Source organism: Pavona decussata, unplaced genomic scaffold (assembly GCF_977016875.1).
Source record: "Pavona decussata unplaced genomic scaffold, jaPavDecu1.1 SCAFFOLD_58, whole genome shotgun sequence".
In the NCBI taxonomy this organism is placed as follows: domain Eukaryota; kingdom Metazoa; phylum Cnidaria; class Anthozoa; order Scleractinia; family Agariciidae; genus Pavona; species Pavona decussata.
The window spans coordinates 208,722-232,612 of record NW_028145480.1 but is presented as its reverse complement, the minus strand read 5'-3'; the positions used below and the strand labels follow the sequence as shown (position 1 = coordinate 232,612).

The 23,891-nt window shown below is 38.1% G+C and overlaps 2 protein-coding genes across 2 annotated transcripts; one reads left to right on the top strand and one right to left on the bottom strand.

The window, feature by feature from the left end:
* Positions 1 to 94: 94 nt before the first annotated feature.
* LOC146479452 (uncharacterized) lies at positions 95 to 9,608 on the bottom strand. Its single transcript, XM_085110324.1, has 7 exons — positions 4,978 to 9,608; positions 4,182 to 4,300; positions 3,404 to 3,462; positions 2,274 to 2,426; positions 1,850 to 1,948; positions 1,075 to 1,177; positions 95 to 556 (listed from the first exon to the last, which is right to left on the bottom strand). Exons 1-7 carry the CDS (start codon positions 9,158 to 9,160, stop codon positions 443 to 445), a joined length of 4,830 nt encoding a protein of 1,609 aa, XP_084966450.1. The 5' UTR covers positions 9,161 to 9,608; the 3' UTR covers positions 95 to 442.
* A 3,832-nt stretch (positions 9,609 to 13,440) lies between these two features.
* Positions 13,441 to 20,581, top strand: LOC146479451 (ADP-ribosylation factor-related protein 1-like). Its single transcript, XM_085110322.1, has 7 exons — positions 13,441 to 13,783; positions 13,894 to 13,981; positions 15,139 to 15,221; positions 16,129 to 16,210; positions 16,314 to 16,384; positions 17,657 to 17,757; positions 18,825 to 20,581. The coding sequence occupies exons 1-7, from the start codon at positions 13,691 to 13,693 to the stop codon at positions 18,910 to 18,912; spliced, it is 606 nt and encodes a 201-aa protein (XP_084966448.1). The 5' UTR covers positions 13,441 to 13,690; the 3' UTR covers positions 18,913 to 20,581.
* Positions 20,582 to 23,891: the final 3,310 nt, after the last annotated feature.

Below are 23,891 nucleotides of genomic sequence, written 5' to 3'. Positions count from 1 at the left end.
ACTCTTTTTTAGATTATTTGTTCTCAAATTAATGTTCTTGTTAGTGTTATTCGTTTTCAAGAATATGTGGTTAAGATAAAGAAGGTGCTACGAGTTAACAACAATGCATTTATCAAAATCATTTTCAAGATGTTCATAAACAAACTTCACAGAATAGTTTTAAAAGCGGCGAAAAGTTCGTGGCAAGTTCAGTTTTGAGTCAATACCTCAGACGAGTATTTTAAAGTGTAAACTGAAAGTAAGTCACAGGTGCAATTCTGGAAAGCAAAAAACATCAAGACGAACTTTTTCAAAAAGTAAATAAAAGTGTTACAAAGAGTGTGTCAAAGGTTTGAAAATATTAGAGCCAGAGCAAAAGAGAGACAAACTTTGTTGAAAGGAAACAACAGTATTCAAAATCTAGCGTGAAAGGTTGCAAATAACAAAATCATCAATAAACAATTCACTTAGTTCCAAAATGTCCTGTCGTGTATCTTTGTCCTTCCTCTCGGACCTGAGCCAGCGCTTGAAGGTGTTCATTCTTTTCTTGGTTCAATTGAGTTTCGAGTTCTGAAACCTAAAGAAAAAGGTAAACATACCGCTAGCTTTACTAGCCTTACTTTTGAGAAAAACTCTCACAATCACATCTGACAGACCACAACAAACACAGTGAGTCAATCGAAATTCGCACTCAAGACTTACTGTTAATTTACACGAAGGGATTACCAGTAGTCTAAAGGTCCGCTTGCACATACGATGTTTGTTTTGGGCAATTTCTGTCGCAATTTTAATGCAACCGTTTTGTGACGATTTTTGCACAATGTCGCCGCGATGTTACAAAGGTTTCGAATACTGATTTGCGAAAACTTCGTGCAACTTGGAACCGATTTGGAGGAATTGCAGCCGCGTCGCACCCAAATTGCACTGAAGTTGCCGCTACAAAAGTACGACAAAAATCGCACTAAAAACCGCCTTTGTAAACGGCCTTAAGACTGGTTGGATAACAAGCTCTTAAAAAGGCATGTTGTCTGTTCTTGCCAATAGTTTATCTGATCTCAGTTTTGATGTATTAGGAAGAATCATTCCAATACTTACTTTGAAATAAAGCTCTCTCAATTTCTGGATCGTTTTATTATCCATTTTCTCAATGCATGGAGTTCGAGGGTTTTCACTGCACTTAACTTGCAAACTCGATTCCCTATCAAAATAAATGAAGCGCATAAAGTGAGTAAAAAATCCTGATATCAAATGCAAGAGGCAGTTCTGTTTCCTGACCAGGCCCCAGTTGTTCAAAGAGCGGATAATTTTATCCACTGGATAGGTCCCTATCCGGCCGATAAAATGTGTGCAAGATTTTCCCGATAGTCCTATCATTTGTGAATAGAGTAGAAGCATTTGTCAAATTTAAGTATGGGATTGTGTGGAAAATTTGCTAAAAGCGTTGGTTGGAGTATACTTGCTCCGCTGGATATCAACTTATTCAGTGGATAAAGTTATCCGCTCTTTGAATAACTGGGGCCTGCTGCCTATACTGCTCATAAGTTCTGCGCATCTCAAGATACTCGGGTTTCCTATGGCTGGTGTCTACTTATACAGGTAGATTTTTGCGGTTTAAAACTATGCAGAAGGCAGAACTTAGCAAGCGCTCTTGTTATCCAAAAGGAAGATTTGGGATAACCATGCATTTTTCGGAGAAACTAATGCTTCAATTTGGATAAAACGCCATACATTGTTTTGTATTTTACTGTTTATTAAGAATAATTGTAACGCTAGCAATCTTCTGAAAACATCCAATACGAGAGAATTGAGATTCTCCATAAACTCTCAAAAGATTGAGAATTTTTCTAACTAAAATTCTAAGCTAACTTACCATCTTCCGATAGCTTCATCGAGTGATTTCTTAAAAGTAATGATTTCGTTTTTGTTTCTCTCGCTCAAGACTATGTTTTCTTGCTGCAGCTGATCATTCCTGTGAAGACAATTTGGTGGTCAATTATCACAAAAGAAACAAAATGTCCATTATATTGTTTTCACTCAATTATGTTCAAACCACAAAGAAACAGTCACTTTGCCTTGATAATGATGGTAGTATATTCGAAGCGTCGGACAGGATTAGTTTGAATTTTTCTACTGCAAGTTTTTCAGTAATCCTTTAATCATACGAACTATCAGAACAATAATTAAAGCAATGAGATTTATGTTGTCAAACCTACTTTCTACGTAGTAATTGTTCAACAGCATTATTTTAGCAGCCTTCTGTAATTCACCTAAAAGTGAGTACTATTAACTTTTACCTGCGAACTATTGACTGATGGTAGTTAATCTCGTTTTTAAGCGAGCTTTCTAACTCCTTGATCTTCATTTGAGATTCTCTCAGGCACATCTCCTGGGTTGTGCTCACTACTTTGAGATCGTAAAACTCTTTGTTTCTATCGTCGAGTTGTTGTCTGTGAAATTCAAAAAAAAAAAAATCATAAATATCCCTATCAATAACGACTTACTAATACAAAGACAAGTAAAAACTAACAAATATAAACCGACAGCATCATACATATTCAAGCACTAACACAGCATGCACGGGAAGGTCCCTGGGAACCTGCTGAGACGTTTTCGTGTTTTTAAAAAATACACAAGTAATCTCGACTGTTTGGTGCTCGAGATGCTATAAACGTACTCTAAACGTGCAATTATCAGACTCGGTTCAAACTAAAGTATTTGTGCAATTGTGTCTTCAAATTGCAAATTCAGTGGACATTTTTTTTCTCGCAGAACACTTTAATTACCTTGACATTGGCGTTATGGTGATATCAAAACGTCGGTTTATCGTTAGTTTTAACTTATCTTTGAACCGTAAATATAAGAGGGAAGTATGTAGGGACAGTTTATGTGGTAGGACGTTTTTACGACTGTGGCATTACATCTTTGACGTATGAGATACAGTCTAAGAGGTCTTACCTTTCGATTAATCGTAGAACATTGTTCACCATCAAGAACTGGAGCGTACTTCAAACTATATATTATTCACAATCTCAAGAAATCGACATATCACCTCAACAAACTAAGATGTAACTAGTGTGAGATGTTAGTGTGGGATTTTTTCAACCAACTTCCTGTGAAAATGAAATGGTTTTTCCTAGTGATAGCTGTACAACAGACGAATGTAGTCGTTGACTGAAAACTGAAGGTAAAAAAAAAATGCCTGACCTTGTTTATTTTGAAGATAACTTCTAAAATTCTTTGCAGTTTTATGAGGACGCATTAAACAGGTTTGCACTAGACATTACCACCAATATATAAATAACGTACTTATTGTCGGGTCGGTTATGTTTTTGGCATTTTCCAGAAACGGACCCCAGGCCCCTTGAAAAGGAAACCTCTTGCAAGAACCCAAGAAGATAACACCCAAGTAATGTACAGTTCTTACTTGACTAATTCCAGCTCTGCTTGTTTGGATGTCGTTTGAACGTCGAGTTTGTTCTTCAGCTGTACAGAAATAAATGTATATTAACGGGGCTAGAAAAAGCTGTGTAACATGTAACTTTCTGCATTGGTGAAATAGCTACAGCAGCTATCTCTATTACGACCTCAGTTTTAATTACTTTTTACAACCCATGACAATTCCCAGTTCACAAGACAGCTGTGTTTTTTTTTTTTTTGTCTCTGTAGGCTCGCGAGCTTGTATGCACATGCATTTTTTCCGTTTTGACACGAAAACAAAAAGCTGTTATCAGGACGCCTCTTCATAGCACAACCAGAATATAGCATCCTCCGATAGGAGCAAAATCTCAGCAGTTGTCAAGATCTGTGAGCGTATGCAAATAAATGTTGAAAAATAAGCAGAATATTTGAAAGCCTAGTCGACCGCACCTTGGTGACCTGCACTGGAAACTTCTAAGCACTAAGGGGACCAATAAGAATGCTCCTTTTTATTACGGCGCAGCTCAGATATTCAAACAAGACGATTACCTAACATCTACCTAACTTGAATTAAGAAGATTATGTAACATCACATTTCTTTCACAAGACGATTACCGTTTCCTTAGTTTATATAAATAGCATTTCCCACTATTAATAACACTTCCCCCCTTCTCCTCCTAAAAACTAATTACAAGCTCCTCATATCTGAGACACAAAAGCAGCTGCCTAGTTCCTCTCCATCTCAGAAATGAAAAACGAGGATCAATTGGTTAATGACGATGTACCTCGGCGCTTAGTGACTGCAAATCTCGAAAGCTTTTTGCTAAGGCATTCTTTTCTTCCAGCTGCCCTTTCAACTGTCCTTTTAGCGCTTTCAACGATTCCTTCGTCTTGGTTAGGGATCCTAGCAAATGAAAAGATATAAATTACGAGATCTCTGATAGGAGAGCAAATGTTTCAACCAGGGCTTGCTGTTCCGTCTTATTCTAAAAAATTCGCTGATAATCTTCTGTGTTGACCATATACATCTGACTACTATGTGAAATTCTCGCAAAGCAAATGGGACTGCAAAACAAAACCAAATCCAAAGAAATAAGCAAAGAAACCAAACAACAAATCTAAAATCTAAAACAACAACAACAACAACAAAACAAAGGGAAACAAAAAATCGAACCAGGGCCTTTTTTTTTCAAGAATTGGACACTATAACCACTAAATTACAAGAGGATCTTTCAACAAACTAGGTTATATACTTTATTATCAAACACTGGATCGTTGTATAATACAATTCCAGGGATTTAATTTGCTTAGGGGCCATGGTATATATACCATGCCCGAGAAGTAACGACCATTAAATTGTCTTCTGGTTGTTCTTGGGAAGCTAAATCAGCAATATCTTGCAATATTTCTTGATTTGTTTTAATAAAACAATTATTTCACTCGGGCTTGTTGGACAAGGCGCGTAACGCGCACTCGTGGAGTAATTGTTTAAATATACGTCCTGTAAACTGTTAATTAATGTCGAGAGCGTTTAGTCATGAGTTGTGATAAGTTATAGAAAAACGTTAGCGCATTTTTTACCTTGGGTGGTCTTCAGTTTCACTGGATACAGATCCATGTCTTTCAAAGAAGCTTCCAGAATATTCTTGTCCTTATTCAATGTCTCAATTTCCGATGACATTTCTCTTTGCTTCTCCAACAGCTCCACGGCACATCTCTTGTCAGCTTCTAATTCCCTTTTACATTTGGAAACTTGTGACTTGAGCGCTGCATTGTCTTGTTTCAGTTGGTGTATCACGTTTTCTGCGCTAGTGATAGTTTCCTCTTTCTCTGACAAGACGTCCTCCAATTTTTGTTTCACGTGCGAAGTTGAGCTTTTAAACTCTTCAAAACTTTTCACAACATTATCTTTCTCATTTACCGCACGAGCCAAGTTCACTTCCAAACTCTTTGTCTCGTATTTTAAACGACTGTTCTCCTTTTGTACAGTATCGAGCGATTTGTGAGTATTGCGCAAACTGTCTTCCTTAGCTGATATAGAAATCCTCAAACTTTCGACTTCATGGGTCAAAAACTCTTTGGCTACTTCAGCTGACGAGAGAGCCGAGTTGATTTCTGCAATCTCCGCAAATCTCCGTTTCGATTCTTCATCCAGAGAAATCATTTTTTCTTCAAGGCTAGCGTTCTCTTTTCTAAGGCTTTTAATATGGTATTCCGTAGTGGTTCTTGTATTTTGTTCGGCTTGTTTGATCTTTCCCAGCTCAGTCAACAAGCTTTCCTTTTCTTTGCCCAACATACGAAGAAGATCCCCTTGTTTGTCCAGTTCACAATGTAAATGGCTTATCTCTTCGTTTAGGTCGCGTTTTTCCGTCATCGAAGAAGTCTTAAGGTTTTCGTATTCTGAGCGCAGCTTCTCATTCTCGACCTTTCCATCTTCAACCTTTGAGACAAGTGCCCTGGTGTTTAACTCGTTGTCCTTTAACCTTGCAAACAGATCTTGAACCGCTCCTTTCAGCTCTTCCTCTCTCTTTACTGTTTCTTCGGTTTCTGTATTTTGAACTCTTACTGTCTCTTGTAATTCCGCTACTTTTTTCTCCAATTCATCTCGTTTGAGTTCCATCTCTTCAAGAAGCACGGCACGTTCGTAAAATTCTTCTTCTTTGCTTTCTCTTTCCGCCTTCAACTCATTCATCTCTGTGTCTTTTTCATTTAACTTAATTTGCAATGTGGCCACATTTTCTTGAAGTTGTTCTTGTTTCTTGGCAGTTTCGAAGTGGCTCTTTTTCAGCATCTTGATCTTATGCAACAAAACCGCTATTTTTCCATCTTTCTCGTTAGCAGATCGCTTTCGCCTCTCCAATTCTTGAAGGAAATTTTGTTTTACTCCCTCTGCACACACCTTCTCACTTTCTGTCAACTTCAACAAATCCTCAACTTCGTTAAAATTTTCTCTGAGACTTGAAAGATCGTTTAGTGCTTCTTCCAACTTTCTTTCTGACGTTTCGTTCTTCTCTGTTATTTCTTTGAGATTTTGACCCTTCTGGTCTGCTTCAACTTTCAGCCACGATAATCTCTCTTCTAGCTCTTGGACTTTGATTCGCTCATTACTCAAGCCTGCCTCAACTCTTTCTATTTCCTCGTCCTTTAGCTTTTGCTTGTTTTCAAAATCTGACACAGCGTTTACCAAATTGTTTTCCATCATTTCCAGCTCCTTGTCTCGATTCTCCAAGGCTTTCTTCAGCTCGAACATCTTATTCTCGAGCGATCTACACTCCTCTTCCACTATTTTTAAGTCACGGTTAAGTTTAATTTCATTCTCACCAGATTCTTGGATAAAGGAAGCCAAATTGGCTCTCATGTCTTCAGTGTCTTTGTTTGAGTTTTCCAGTTTCCTTTTTAATGCAGAAATGTTATCGTCTTTCCTTTGAAGATTCTGGTGATACTTAACAGCGTTTTCCTGAATGATAGTCTTGAGCTTTTCCGCGACATTTTCCCTTTCTTTGAATCCTTTCTCCGCCGATTGAATAATATTTTTAATTTGGGTAACACAATTCTCTTCTTGTTCTTGTAACCGAGTTTTGAGGTCATCGATTTCTTTCTCAGCATTTTGTAGCATCTCCTCTTTTTCTCGTAAAGTACTTTCAAGTTGCAAAATTTTCTCTTTTGAAAGAATAATTTCAGAATCTTGTAAGTGTGTCGCTTGAGTTACGTCATCCAATTTAGTTTTGCATTCTTCAAATACTTCCTTCAGTTCGTCTCTTCTCTGCAGAATGTCTTTCTTTGCAGCTGTTATTTCTGCAATGGTCTCTTCTTTTTTCTTTACACTTTCACCAAAAGTCTTTCTCAACAAAGAGATTTCCTCCTCCTTCGAAGTCAAGTTTCTTTCCAAAGATTCCTTTATCAACTGAAATTCTATTCTTGTTTCTTCAAATAACTTTTCGAGTTTTTGAATTTCATCCTCTTTCCACATAACTCTTTCCTCAAAGGATCTTCTTGTATCTTTCACAAGATCATCTTTTGCTTTCATAGCTTCTTTCCAACACTCTTCGCGCTTTTCAATCTCGTATTTCTGATCAGTGATACTTTTCTCGAATTTTTGTTGTAATTCCTCGAGTTCCTGTTCTTTCAAAGTAACAGTATGTGTTAGCGACCTTTCTAATGCCTCCTTTTCACTCTTACCCCGCGTGTGTCTCTCGTTCAAAAGTTCAAACTCATCGGAAAGCTGTTCTATCTCGGCGTCAAGCTTATTTTCTTTTTGTTTTGCATCTTCTAGTAATCTAGTTAAGCTTGCAACGTCATTTTCTCGCTCATCCAGGTTAATTTTAAGTTCTTCATTCTCCTTCTGCAATTCCTCGTACTTGTTTCTCGTATTTTCTATCGTCGCTGTCGCATTCTTCTCTATCACGGTCTTGTGCTCTATTTCCAAGGCCAATTTTTTCTCAGAAATGTTCAGTTTTTCCTTCAGCAATTTCTGCTCTCTATCCTTCTCCTGGATGGCAAATTCCAGGTTTCTTTGAGCTTGACAAGAGTCCACGTTTTCTTCCCGTAATTGTCGAATTACCTCTTCCAGATTTTGTCGAAGTGATTCTAACGATTGAACTTTACATTCCAATTCGCACACACAACTGCTTTTCGTTTCTAAATCATCTCGGAACCGCTTCGCATCCTTTTCGAGGGAGTTCCTCTCCTCTTCGATTAATTTCATTGTAGACTTCCAGTTTTCTAGATCGTGCGTCAGCGAATCAAATTCCTGCTGCAAAATTTGTTTCTTTTGCGATTCACTATCATGCTTTGCCTGTATATCATTAAGCTTGTTTTCCTTTGCCCGGATATCTGTAACCAGAGCAGCAAGGTCTTTCTCCAAAAAGCCCTTTTCGGCTTTCAGGTTCTTCATCTTTTTCAGCAAAGAGGTTATCTTAGTCGTAAGATCGTCGTTATTTCCTTCATCTAACCATTCTTGTGTTAACTGCGTCTCGACCCATAATAATTTAGCTGAAAATTCTTCGATTTGCATTTCCTTTCGTTTATTGTCTTCTTCTTTCGTCAAAAGCTCGTTCACCGATGACTCTTTCAACATTGCAATCTGTCTTTCCTTTTCTTCCACCACGCTATCAAAAACAACTTTCGTGTTTTCACTATCTTTGTTTTTGTCGGCTATCGCCTCAGAAAAAAGCGCTTGTAGTTTCTCAATCTTCTGCTCTAGAAGCTTAACTGTCTCTTTTTTCGACTTCTTAAGCGCTTCAATCTCTGTTTCTTTGTCGGCTACCCTCTTCTGATACGAGCTTAAAACTTCCCGGCCCTGGGCATTCGATTTTTTGGCTTCCTCAAGCCAGATTCTTAACCTCGTGACTTCTGCGTCCTTCGCGCGTAGTTTACTTTCGATAGACTTCTCTGCGGAAGCAAGCAGCTCTTCTTTAGTTCCCATTAGCTCATCTAAAGTTCTCCTGAGCTCCGCAATCTCGCTGTTCCGAGCACCTAGCTCACTTTCGTAAGACGTTCTCATTTCCTCTACATCATTGCTCCTCGATTCTACCGCCTCCTTCAACGCAGTTTCAAGTTTTGAGACCTCGCTCATCTTATTCTTATATTCTTCCTGCCAGTAGTTTCGGATCTCCGCCAGTTCTGTCTCTTTGTCATCAAGGCCAGTCCGCCCTTTGGAGGTCCCAGGCGCCTTTCTCACTATATCTTGATCTTCACTTCGGGGGAAACAGCCAAGTTGTTTGTCAAGTTCGAATCGTTCCTTTGCTCTTGGACTCAAAGCCATTTTTGCTCGTTGCTTAAAAAATTCCAGGTAAGCTCATCTGTTTTACGCTTAAACAATCCATTAAAAGGAAAATGTACGTTGCATTGAATTTGCTGGAAATTAGGTCGTGATCTGCTATGACCTCTGTGACGTCACAATGTCAATTCCGCGCGTGCACGATTCCCCATTCTTCTTTGCTTTAGAAGTCTGTTTATTTTTTCTAATTCTATATTCTTAACTCTGTATGGAACGTTTTTAAATCGACTGTCGAAAGTAATTCGCGTTTGCTTTGGTTTTTCTTTACTGTGCTCTGTGATTGGTTTTGCAAAACTCGCGCCGTTTTCTCAACCAATTAGAAAATAAAACACAATCAATCGTGACTTGATCGCACGCGTTTTCCCGCGCTTGTCTCCAATTACGTGCAGTTACTTGGAGTTCTGATTGGTTCATTGTGTTGTTTGTGTCTGTTCTGGTTGGTTAGAGTTGGGTTTGAGTTTACGACACTCCGCTGAAAACTGACTGCTTGTTGAAAAAAGTTATTGATTTTTTTTAAAACATCGCTTCAACTTTACCTTTGTTTACGAAAATATCTGATCGTGTTAGGGCTCTTTGGATGCATTTGTGAAACAACACCTGTGCGCATCATTCCACAAACATTTGTTCAACCTTTGTCAAACAAACGTTGGCCAAATGTTAAAATCGTTTTAAAAGGAGAAACCGAACCTTAATACCAGCAGTGATAATTTAAAACCACCTGAGTTGTAACTGTAACTGTGTATTTTCCGATGGATCGGAAACGGACATGCACTGTAAACTTGCCTTTAAAATGATCTTACACGGAACAATTTTTAATGCAACAAAGCGCGCTTACAAATTTTCACCCAACATTATAGTTGGGGCAAAGTCAGTGAGCAAAGCGTTGCAAGGTATTGGAGACAGAAAAAAAACCTTACAATGCTGCCGCAACAAATACTTTCGAGTTAAAAGTTGTAAGGCTTATCTCAGTGTAACCGTTACACGATAACGACTTTTAACGCCGAAGCAACAATGTTGAAAGTCTGGAACAGACTTGACGAAGAGAGTCTCTTTCCAGTTCGTCCCACGTGGAACGTTGTCATGATTATAACCCAACCTATGACCTTTGACACCATTTGCACCGATTCTTCAGGTTATAGAAAATGAAAGCACGTGTGGTTATTAGAGATTAAAATTTACATAGAAGAGAAAGCACGACTATGACTTTTGAGGGGGAGGGGGCTGCCCAGTAAAAAATTGAAGGAAAGGGGGTGGGGCAAAATTTTGAGATAAAGAAGTGGAATGAAATTTTCACAAATTGATGAGAAATTCTCCTGCTTTATTCACGAAATACGAACATCTATTATATGCTTAAACAGTTCCAAAGTAACAATAAAACTCCTTAACCACGATTATTTTGAAAAGATGACAACAGGCCAAACACAACTCCCGTTGGTCGCTGACCGAGAGGTTTTTCCTTTTTTATCAAAATGCGGTGAGATCTCTCTGCTGAAAAGTGTTGACATTTTGATCTTGATCATGAAGGAAAATACTCAAATTTGCTGAATGGAGGTTTTCTTATTATTCGGAGCCGTTTGGATTAATTTATTTTTGCCTCGGATTAACTGCCAGATTTCCTGGAACACTAAGTAAATGTTATCTGTAAAGACATAACATCCGTAAATTTCTTTTCTCGTGATTTCATGTTCATGCTATCTATCTGCAGTAAGTTTGTAGGTTGTTTGTTTTATCACGGATATAAGAGTCTAATAGGTCCACGTCTTTAAAAAAATGCATGTTCATTTTTGTCCCTCAGTTTAAAGAGCTATGGCTTCTTGTGGTTGTTTTCAGCTCCCTTGCTTTGTGGCCTCAACACTTGAGGTATTGGGTTCTTAGAGCTGACATGTACATCCATTGTTTTGTGGTTTATCTCGCATCCAACAGATATTTAGAGCTAAGACAGTCGGCAACTGTCTTGTGAGTCTCTAGGATACTGCAGTGGTTTCTTTGCCAAGCGTTTAATGTTGTTTCTCAGGCGACTCGAGTTTCGGTTCTTCAGTGGATCTCATCAGTTGCCGCTGTAAAGTGATCTTTCTTGAATGCTTCAACGGTAAATCTGTTGCCACATTTGTACTGATCGAGAGGATCGAATGCTGTTCTTTTAACATCTTACGGTATAAAATACTAGGTATAACTCTTTTCGTAGAAGGGACGAGGGGGGGGGAGTCATCCCAAAAAAATCCCTTTTGAGGGGGGTCATTTGAGTAAAATTGGCTAGCTGGGGAGGGTCATACAACTTCCAAATGACCAGCACCCACCCCCCCCCCCCCCCCCCGCTCCCATCCCATAAAAATGAACGGTCCCCTGCGAGAGGAGATCCGGCGATTAATAGCAACACAAAAAGGAACCAGTGTAACACGGTGGTTGTTTGGGGGGGGAAGACATAATCCAGAGTCATTTGCAGTGTCCCCACTTAGCATTGCTGTGCCCGATATCAATTATTTAGTAATTTTGTTTGGTCTACCTCCTCCCAATGCTATCTTGGCTGGTTCTTTCGCTTGATCTTTTTGGCTCCTTCATTTCCTTTAACTTGACTATCAAGGGATGGATCACTTTACAATCTTTATAACAAAAACCTCCTTTTTCATCATCACTTCAGCCATTTTGAAAGATGATTTTGTTCTTTTTTTCTTTTTTGTGGCCTTTTAAGTTACCATAAGGGACCCAGCGGTTTCTCTTAAACAAATCATAAACACAACACAATTTGACTTATAAACTGTAATCATTGGTAGGTGATGATTATTTTTATGACACTTTTTGGATGGGGTTTTGTTTATAAGGTTTAAAGTTACTTTATGGACTGTTTACTAATACAGGAAGTATGGCGAGTGCTTTGCTACATAATGTCTGGGATAATTGACCTAGAAAAAGGTATTGGTAAACCTAGAACCAGACAAGTTTGTCCTAGGGTGGCCCAGTATAGACTAGTCACTCTTATCTGGCTGCAATACAGTGGGAGATCCAGGGAAGGGCCAAAGATGCCCAGCATCTCTTTATTTGTGAACAACATTAGACCCAAATAGGATTTTGTAAAATTCACAACACTACTTACTACACTGTAGATACTTCACCATGCTGGCTTCTTGTTTGCACTGGGCCTCCTCCTTACATGAGTCTCTTGCTGGGTTTGCCACTGCAATATTCCATGCATGTTAACCTGGAAATATGGGTTTGGAAAAATGCTGCTGGTCAACTCAGGGGACTGCAACCTAAATTTAGTCTGGGTACTATTCTGGGCCCAGTTGTTCAAAGCCCGATTAAGTTAATGTGGGTTAATGTGAACTTTGATTCAAGTATATTTACGGCTTATCCATAAGATCATTCTTCCAAAAGATTTTTGTCCCTTAGTTTTGCCTAATGTAGACTTTTCTTTACCATTAGCTTAAAAGGAGCCTTTAAAATCATTTTTAATGAGTGAGATAAAAACCTTGGTTAACTTTTAATCTTGGAATAGCGTTAATTGGCTTTCGAACAACCCAGCACTGGACTGCTAGCAAGTAGTCAACTAGTTAAATTATCATGCTGGTCTATCAAAGAGCCAAAGTTGAGCAAAGGGGCCTTAGAAAGGAGCTAGCGGAAAGGCACATTCTCTTATTTCTTTCACTCGCTTCTGTTTGACACCGAGCTCATATAGCTCTTTTACCTCTCTAATGTTCAACGACATGTAGCAAGAGATGGACTACAGGCAATATTAGCTTATCTGCTACATGTAAGTCTCAAAACTTAATCCTTGCCTGGAGTCTGCTGGATTTGGCCCACAACAATGAAGCGAATGTGTAGGAAACTGAATCCATGCACATGAATATAAGCTTGTTTGGGCTAACAATCTACCTATATCTACCAATCTACCATTTGCCATATGCAAAGCATTCCAGATTCCAGAGTTTCAAGGGCTGGCCTTGTTTATTTGTTTCATTGAAGCCCATTGAATGCAACCTCGTTCCCAGGGTCTCTCCTCTTCACGTCCCAGAAGGCAAAGAGACATGAAGAGGAGAGACCCTGGGAACGAGGTTGCATTGAATAAAGTCCCCAATTTAATAGTCTAAAGTGTTTGTTTTAAACTGACAGCAAATATCACACACGTATACCATACGTACCATTATTCAGAACGTTACTGTGGGCTGTTACTTCTTGTTATATTAGAATGTCCTTTATATGAAGTATTTACAAGTTTTTTCGGGTCTGCGGTTTTTGACTGGTTCCCAGTCTCTTCGCTTTTAACAAGATCCAACATGGCTTCCACAGTGCCATGTCAGAAAGAATTTCGTGACCGCAATTTATGTCGTACCTTGGTTCACTGACAGCTGTCTTTTAATTGTTCAGCATACTTGCTTAAGCAACGCTTTTGTAAAGGGACTGTGTTATAGTTTTCGAATCCACTGGATCAAGAATATTGAACGAAAATGATGTGCCATTTTCTAAGGTTTTCTCACTGATTTGATAAAGCTTTAAAAGCCAATTAATTTCAGTCGTAGAATGTTTACGTTGCTGTCCGGACTTTGGAAATACCTTTTCCAGAAAGATGAATACTGCATTCTCATACTCGGCTTGGACAATGCGGGTAAATCGGTAAGATTTCAGTGTGATTTTAATAGTAACGACTAATATTTACTAGTCAGCTGTTAATTATAGGCCCCACTACGTGCATGTCAGTAAAACATAATTTCTGTGTATTTTAGACTCTATTGGAACAGATTAAGCGCACATACGGCAACAACTACAGCGGCCTTCCATTTGAGAAGATAAAAACAACGATTGGCCTAAATAGTAAGTTAATAACTGTGCCAGTTGATACTGTACATCAACATTCAAATTAAACTCTTCCTTAATCTCTACACATGATGTTTGTCATTAACTTGTGGCTTTGAGACATTTAACCACACGAGTTTTTACAGACCCCTACTGTGTACACGCACTTGCATGTATTTTGTGTATTTGCGTGTAAATGTGTGTTCAGATTGTACTTAAATTGTGTTAAATACATGTACGTAATGCTGCTACTGTACTTCCATTACCAGTACTGTATTGGTTCAGGAAAATGAAATTAATTGTAAAAAGTCAAGAGCACCCAACTACCCAGTGGTAAGGATAACAGTTGTAACAAAGAAGGGAAAATGGGTCATGTTGTTGACTCCTCTCTTCATCCTCTGGAACAGCTGTATAAGTTTGAAGTACCAGCTGTACAAGCTAATTTTAGCAGATGCAAGATACCATTTTCAACTGCTGGCACACTGGAGAGGAAATGCCAGTGAAATTCTTGGTAAATGAAATTGTGCTTGTCATATGTGATACTTGTCTCTGCCGATGTCAAACATGAAAAGGCTATTAATAGTTTCTCTTAACAGCCAGTAATTTCCCTTTCATTTATCATTATCTATTAAGTGCAATAAGAAGTGAGTTTGAGTAATAGAAAGATGATTCATGATGAGCTCAGTCTTGTCACATTGAAGTATTAAAACTCAAAATAGCCTGTAATGGAGACCGGATGGCATCACATTCTCAAGAAAATGCACTCAGGAGCCATAACTTGAATTTGAAAAGCCAAAATGTGGATTTTGGGTCAAAATCTTAGTTTATTGAAGAGAAAAGATCAGAAGTTGCTTTTATCTGGGAGATTTGGTTGGCTGTATAGGAGACTGGGATATTCATTCTATATCTGGGAAACTCCACAGGAGAGTTGGCAGATCCACTTTGGGTCTCTTTTAGGTAATCACTCAGTGCAGCTGGCCTAGGATCAACTTGGTGTCAATGAAGAGGGAACTGGATTAATGTAGAAATGCAGATAAGAAAAAGACTCAGCTGTTGTTTGAGCCACCAACAACAATCATAATGATTGAAGTGGGTGCACAGTACTGATAAATGGGGCATTCACAAGGCAGGGTGTCATTATGTGCTGTATAAATTATTGTTATTGTTTTTTGCAGTTGGAAAAATTAGCATGAGCCATGTGAAGTTGATATTTTGGGATTTAGGAGGACAACAAGAACTGCAGTCACTCTGGGATAAGGTATGCAATGTAGTATACAGTTACATGTTATTCAGTTATGTAAAATACATGTAATATTGTTACAAAATCTTAAAAGAACTTGCCTTTGGCTTGTATGGTACATGTACATGTACATCATTCTCCAGATGATTCTGTGAACATTCCCAAAGATGGGTTGAAGGTCATTTCAACCTTTTCGACTTGCTACCAGTATTCATAAATTTTTCCAAAATGTAGAAGTTACTTTAGTTTGAGTTTTACATACATCTGTATCATTATCCAGAAAACTCCTGGAGATTTCATGAGAATCCCAGTGGAACCACTGATGTTTTTTACTTTATTCCAAGTACAGTACCTACAATGTAGCTACTGTATTACAGTCAAGCAATGCCACGTGTGGCCAGTGTTTCTGAGAATGAAATGAACATTCAAGTTCTCTTTGTAATGTCCAGCATTTGAATGGAATGTTAAACATTTCTCTGGAAATCTTTCTGAAAAAGACTCGTTACATCCCTGTAACTGAAAAAAAATATTGAAAATTCTTGGGAAACAATAAATTATTGTCATTCTTTACTTTTGATGCTGTAATGTAAAGAAAATAGCTTTATACCATCAATAAACTAGGGAAACTTCTATGGGAACTCTGAAATCTTGTTGGCAATGTTCAAAACTGACATATAAATTTCAAAACCCTGTTCAAATTTCAAAAAAACCGGTCATGCATGATGTGGATTGACTGTAACACTGATGAACGCAGGCAAAATTCTGCAAATACAACCCATGTGATACTGCAAAATACGCAAACTAATATTGCACTCCAGCCATCTGTTGTGCTTTAAATTATCTTTCTTCATTGCATGGGACAAAGAGAGGTTTTGCAGTGAAACACATGGTAATGTGTACATGTAATTTATTTTGACCTTTTCAGTATTATGAAGAATGCCATGGTGTTATTTATGTTATTGACTCCTCTGATGAGAGAAGGTTAGAGGAATCACATGAAGCCTTTGGTAAGTGAAATACTTTCTTTACACCTCCCCTTGAGACCCCCTCCCCCCCCCCCCCCCCGATCATGTCTTTATTAAGTAATAACTTGCTATGATAACTTTGCAGAGAATGCTGTTCATGATCCTCATTTGGAAGGAATTCCTTTGTTGATTCTGGCAAACAAACAGGATCTTCAGGTTTGTTCATTATACAATGTATACTAGATTGATTAATCAGCTTTTGGGAATACATTTCCCCCTATTATGCCAAAATGCCAACCAATACAATCAACTTGTTTTATCAGTGTGTGCACTGTAGTATCCTGCATTGTAAATTGATTTCCATGAGACCAAGAAGTACCCTAGCTAGTTTTTGGATGAACAAGCACTAGATTTGTCCTCATGTTTTAAAGCTGCCTTCTCAAACTCATTAATAATTCAAAAGCCAAAGACAAAGGAAATCATGCACCGTGACATGTTTGGATATCTGATGAAAAACTCCTTGCTTTTGCATCCTTAATTTCCCCTTCAAAATCAGTTTGTTTGTAATGGGAAGACTCGTCACAGTGTTCCATCACAATATCAAAAACCCCGAAGTTCCTCAAAAATACTCTGCTACACGTCACATTTTGAACTCTCTTCTCGGTGTTTTATTTGTGATGAAACACTGTGTCTTGTGTTTGGTATATTACCTGTACATCTTGGATTGAGTTGGAGCAAGTGAAAAAAAGTGGCTTTAAGGAATGGGAGTCTGCTGGCTTACAGATAAAATTTAATGATCGGAATGAGGGAAGGGGAAAATATCTCTCTTCTCTACATCCCTGCCTCTGTCATTTGCTCTGCTCCCACCTGTACATGTTTTGTCAATTTGTAATGGTCACTGAAAACGACACAAACAACCCACCTCTTGCTCACTAATAACAACATTAACTATATTTTGACAAACTGAAAAAAAGGCCTTTGTAGCCCGCAGTTAGCAGAGCTATTCTAGGCGGGCTGTAGCTGTACATGTACATGACTAACAATTACTGCCACAAAACAGCTATTCTTAGGATGTGTCCATGCAGAAACGTTCTACTTGTATTTTCTTTGTCTTTGAGCTCTGAACTAAATTGCGTGTACATGTAAACACCTTTTAGAAAATATTTACTAAGTGGACATTTTAACCTGGCAGCAGATACATGCATTGTGACAAAGAAAAAGATTGTAAATATTTTTAAAGCTCAGTCAAATATATTCAAGAAAGAAAGGCTTCCAAGTAGCCATCAGCTGTCAAACATACACCCTATTGCACTCTGGAGTCACATGGAGACTTTTTAGGTGCACTTATATAGAGAGTCTGCATGTGCACAAAAATATTAGAAAGTGATTGCAAATAATTTAATTGACCCAATCACCATATATTTTGTACCATTGTTCGTTAATTCCCTCAGTGGTTGTTTGTTAATTTCATGTAATTGGTTTTAAAAGGGTTCTTTTGGAGTGGAAGCTATTAAAAACATGTTCAATGGCAATTCTCCAAGAATGGAGCAGAGGGATTATTACATTCAGCCAACTTCTGCTTTGACTGGGTGAGTAGGAAAAACCATAGATCTGCCAAAAAAAAAAAAAAAAACAGTTGGTAACAATCTGCTTTAATCCTTATTAGAGTTTGAAAGAAATTTATTTTAAATTATTATTAGTTTGACACATCTGTCAAAATTTTTACTTGGAAATACAAGTCATACAGTCCTATGTGATTAAAGTGCCTCTGGATTTAAGCCTCTGCAGTGTGTACACATGTGTGCTTAGTTTCATCAAACAGTTAATCCTAAAATGTTGGGTGTTGCCTCAACCTATGTACAACCCCCACAGTCAGCAAGGGAGAAAGTACAGTTGTACCTGTGCCTACAAGAGGCTAAGCTGATCTAGAGACAGCTGACATTTTAGACTGAAGATCCACTTTAATAGGGAAAGGGTCAAATCTCTAGGAAACTCTTCACAACAGACTGTTTTGTATTTCTTTGTTTCCTTAATTAAGGACGGTGCCTACTAATATCGAAGTATTTTTGTGCGGTTTATGACTATGCGGGAAAAGCAGATCTTAGGAAGGCCTATTGGAATCCAAAACGAAAATTGGGGGTAGCCACGCATTTTTCAGAGATAATTAAACAATAATATCTCTAAAAAGCGCCAAAATATGAAGCAATGTATGGGATTTTTTTCCTAAATTGAAGCTTAATTATCTCTGAAAGATGCATGGTTACCCCCAATTTTCTTTCGAGATACCAAAGGCGTTTGCTAAGTTCTGCTTCCTCCGCATAGTTTTAAACCACGCAACAATATTCCTGTATTAGCAGGCACCACCCATATGTAATGATTCCACAGAGGAAGATATAACCTGATCACTGGGAAGTGTCAGTGATGAGGAGTGTAACTGGCTTTTATCACTGGACTTGTGCATTTTACATTTATTTATTATAATTTCACTGCTATCTGTGAACTGATAATTATTAATTACAATTCAGCATGCAATCAGGCATTCCTCCATGAATGGTAAACAAAAACATTTCATTGCAGGGTATTCACAGACAAACTGCTTCTTATAGCAAATTGGTTAATAATTATATTTTTTATCCTTTTCAATTTTTTTTTTCAGTAATGGAATAAGTACTGGGATTGAATGGCTTGTGCAGACTGTGAAAGGCAATCTGGAGAGACCTCCACGAAAAAAAGACATCACATGACATTAGAAGCATAATACAGAGTATTTACATATACTGTAATATAATATAAGTGCTTAGGGCATGGTGGGGGTGGGGTGGGGCACTATATAGAAGTGACAGTGGGTGCTCATCCTTGCAGCTGTATACCTTTCAGGGGTTAACCATATACATACAAACCAAAGGTACTGTACATTATGCAAGGAGGCATTGTGAGTGCACAAAAACTAGAAATTGTCTCTACCTTCTCCAATGCTGCAAGACTGGTACATTACAGCATGTAACCTGTCTTCTCAAACATGCAATTAATGCTCTCATCAATGTTGCAATGCCAAGTGCAGGCAAAATTTCCCTGTGTAACAGAACTTTTATGGGTTGTGCAGTTTCATAATGCTCCAGGATTGTAACTATTATGCTAGTAACCTTTGGGGTTGTAAATAAGATAGTGTAAAGATTTATAAAAGTGCTTTCTTAAACTTGCACACAAAAAATCTGTTGAAGCTAAAGGGGCAATTTCATGGCGATTAGAAATTTGCTTAATTATATATTTATGAGTACCTTGCCTGCACATGAATTGCTTCAGTGTAAAGCACCAAGGGGATCATAATTTATCAATAATACATGTATTGTTGAATTTTTAAAGGAACTTTCATTTGAAGTGTAATAATTTATATTTTTATTACTTATTAGGTGCAAATTAGCATCTGAATATGATCAAATGCACCGTACAACTATAACTACCAATAATAATAATTACAATAAAATATACATGTACTTAAGAATACCTAAAATTTATAATCTAAAAAGTAGTCAATCTAACTATAACAGGCAAAAGCCTTCCTAAATAAATGAGTCTTTATTGTTCGTTTAAAAACCAAAACGTTATCAATGTCTCTGACACTTGCAGGCAGACTGTTCCACAATGCAGGGGCAGCTATTTGGAATGATCTATCTCCCAGAGTTTTCTTCGTTTTTCCTTTGGGTAACTGCAATTGAAGCTGGTATTTACATTTCTCCTTGTAAAGCAAACAATAAAAATTTGGGGCAATGTTTCCCGAAGGAATTGAATTCCACATGCAAAAAATCCGGTAAATCTGAGCTAAAACAAGAAAAAGTGATCTAAATTGCACTTTTGGTCCCTAATGCACTGAGCTCTTCAATTCATCGATTGTTTTGTGGCTAAATATCATTAAGGCTAAGTTAAACTTGAGCCAGTGCCTGGTCAGTGGTCCACCTGCAAGGTTGTATCTGGGGGCACCCTCTGGAAATTCCAGGGACATCTGCTTTGCCTGCCATTGCTAGCTTGCTAGCAATTCGCTCTCTACTCCTTTTGAGTATACCAAATTATAACAAATTTGTGACGAGTACTCCCACTGCTCTATAACTTTTATAGGTGTGTGCCAGTCTCCCCACCCCAGCTGGAAGAGTTTAAATCAAAGTGTATTGCTAACTTGTTTATTTTCCAAAAAAATGTAATGACAAATTATCTTTATAAACATGTAAGATAACTTGTAATGTACAGTTATTTTTATTATTATCATGTACATGTTGCATTTAAGGGTTAAAGCACGGTCATGTGTGTCATCACCCACTCATACATGTGCATGTCAACACTATTATGGACCAGAATTTTTTATTCTAATAGAGGCATTAGCTGAACGAAGTATGCAAAATAAGTTCATAAATAAGTATATGCCCGTGTTGTTAGAACACGGCCAAAGATGCTTGTGTACTTCATTCCTTTTAAAGGCCAACTTTAGTACAATGAGACAATAACAAAAGATACTTTTAATTATTTCAAAGTAAATTTCAACTTACATGTACATGGGCTCAATAAACTTTTATTGTCAGAAGAAGAACAAAACTCACAAAACCCAGTCGTCACAGCTGTGTTGAGTTTGTTGTAGCCTGCATGGCAAGTAGTGCAAGGGGCGGGAAGGTGATTCCACCCAGAGGGCAGGGGGGGGGGGGGGAGGGGGGGTTGAGGGTGGAGAGGGGGCCTCTTCTTCCTCTCCACACATTCCATGCACACGAATCCCACTTCCTTTCTGATTTCAGCACCCATCATCAGGCTAAGTCATTGCTCGTGGCTGTCATTTGTTTTACTTGTTGACCATACAACCACACGTGATTAAGAGCTGACTGTGCCTTCTGTTTTTGATAACGCATGCATGAGTTTTATACCCTGTGCCTACTGCACAGCAAGTGGGCATTTTCCTTGTTATTGATTGCAAAGTAATGTTCTCTAAGGCCTAAATTAACCGTTGCATTTCTGTCATGTGTCGAATGTAATTAAGACCACAGAAAAACTGGCAAAAATTGCAGTAATCAAACCTCGACACAAGCAGCAGACAATACACTCAGTTTGCTTTGAGAGCTGAACAGATTACAAAGTCGAGTCTGATCTGAAACTTTAATTGCATTTGACTTGACTGAAATACACAAATTCGACACACGGCAGCTTAAGGCTAATATACATGTACTAGCCTGCTTAGCTGGCGGTTTTGGTGGGCGGGAAAGCCGGGCCAAAATGAGTGGTGCAGCTGCGGGGGAAATGGGGCGAGAGCTGCGACGGTCGAGGTGAAGCCGTGTCAATGAGCGGCTTGGCACCAAGAAAAAAACCGCCAGCTACGCATGCAGGCTACATGTACCAATTCATTGACGCGATTACTTGGTTCTATCGCATGGAGCAATTTACATGTTACAATTTTTTGGCCAATTTCTTTTTCTGTTCGTGTAACGCAGGGTGAAAACCTGATTAACCCTTCAATTAAGCCCCAGTGGTGACCAACATCTAATTTCTCTTCATGATGTCACTGCTTAATTAAACATTTAAGTCAGGAGAATAAAGGAAATAATCACCAAAGATGAAATGCCTTGATTTTTAGACTAAATCTCCGAACTAATAGCATAAGAAATATATGGAGGTCAGTGAGGAGAGTGTGTATGTTGATTTTCGTCCGCTCACTTATTTTCTTTCTCAAATTGGGCCAAATCGGCCCGATCATTTGGTACGTGTAAACTAGGCTTGACATTTTGCAAGAATACATGAATGTAAATTAATTAATTAATTAAATAAATAAATATTTAAGGAAGTGAAAATGTACCAATTTTCTAAGAGTTTGTAAAAGTTGAATGTTAGTTAATTTATAGCTGTTTGGTTGCACATTGTCTTAATTAAACTCTATTCTATTTTTCTGCTAAAGCCGCGGCTAAACAGTCGAACATCGTACAACATTATTTGGTTCAACAATGTTAGAACATTCAGCACCTCATGTGAGATGCATGTCTGACCAAGTTTTTAAGGACGGTGCCAACTAATACCGAAGTATTTTTGGGCGGTTTATGACTAGTATGCAGTAAAAGCAGATTTTAGCAAGGGCTACTGGAATCCAAAAAGAAAGTTTTTACGGATAATTAAGCAAGAATTGCTCTAAAAAGACGTGAAATACAAACAAATGTATAGCGTTTTCTCCAAATTGAAGCTTTATTATCTCTGAAAAATGCATGGTTACCCCAATTTTCGTTTTGGATACCAACAGCACTTGCTGAGTTCTGCTTTCTCCGCATAGTTTTAAACCGCGCAAAACTATCCCTGTATTTATGGTAGGCACCACCCACAGGAAACCCGAGTATCTCAAGATGCGCAGAACGTAGGCGCAGTAACAAAAGTAGGCACTGTTCATAACTGGATGAATGTGAATTTAAATGACGTTTAGCTCCTCGTCTGGCAGCCGTATGTAGTGTATGTTCCGCAAGGAGCGAAGAGGATTAAGTCACGCTAGCCACACGTCTTTTAAACATTGGAGAGATTTAGAATTGCATTTAAGACAAAAGACAGAAACAATCACGTGACCATGTTTATCCTACATTAGCCGCTCGCTTTTTTCAATTTCTCAGTAAAAACTGAGTTGTTTTGCGTTAACATAAAAGGCCAGAATTGTTTTGGACTATTCTCATCTATGTACTGTCTCGTTTTTTCAAGAAAATATAGACGCGAATCTCTCGTTTGCAGTAAACGCGATTCTTAATCTCTGTATTGTTTAGCCGTGGCTTAAACGGGAAGTGTCAACGGGATCTCGTGTTTTTCGACAACCCAAACACGTTTTTGTTTTAACAAAAACCTAAGAATAGTGATACAGGTTTGCAATAAATTACCAGCCTAGTGCACTTAAACGTACTCAGATGGACTGGGTCGGAATGGGTTACAACTTGAAAATGCTAACAAGTTCTTTCGTTTTCGTTTCCAAAATTCGCTAGAACAGATCATGGATTGTTCCTTTCAAGAATGAAGTTGATTTTTTTTGTCTTGGTGTTGTAGAATGAACTTGTATTTAAGTGAAGTTTCGAAGTTATTGTTGCACTATTTTCACAAAGAAAAGCGGTCAAAATCCCCAGGACGCTTCCCTTCATTAAACGGACGCAGTAGTGCTTTTATTTCAGAGATTAAAAAGAGGGAAAGGAAAGCTGCCTTTACGTAACTAAATATCATGCGGTGAAGTTTTGAAGGACTGCTACTTTTACAAATAAACAATTTTCATAAAATTGATTATCCTTATTTGCGGGAAGGTATGAGCTATTTTAGTTATCCACAGACATTTTGAACTTGGCTACCTCATTACAGGAAACGTAGTGTTTAAATTTTTCGCCATGGTTTCCTAAGCAAAAAAGTTGATGTCGTGCAAAAGGGATATGATTGTCATTGTAATTTTAAGTATGAAAATGTCATTATTCCTCATTCTTAAAGTGAATTCGGGTTAAAAATTATCTCAGTTGTTACTGTCATTGACAATGTTTTGTGTGAGAAGTGAACTGAGCTCAAACATTAGGGAAATTGCCAATTTTAAAATGTAGCAAATCGACTAACTTGCACTGTAGCGAAGCGACCGCTAACGTTGTAGTTATAAGTGTGTAGCGTTTAGCGTTTTTAAGCCAGTGTCAAACCATTTTACACAATTTAGTCATAAATCCTAGCTGCAAATTTACTATTTTTTGTATAATCA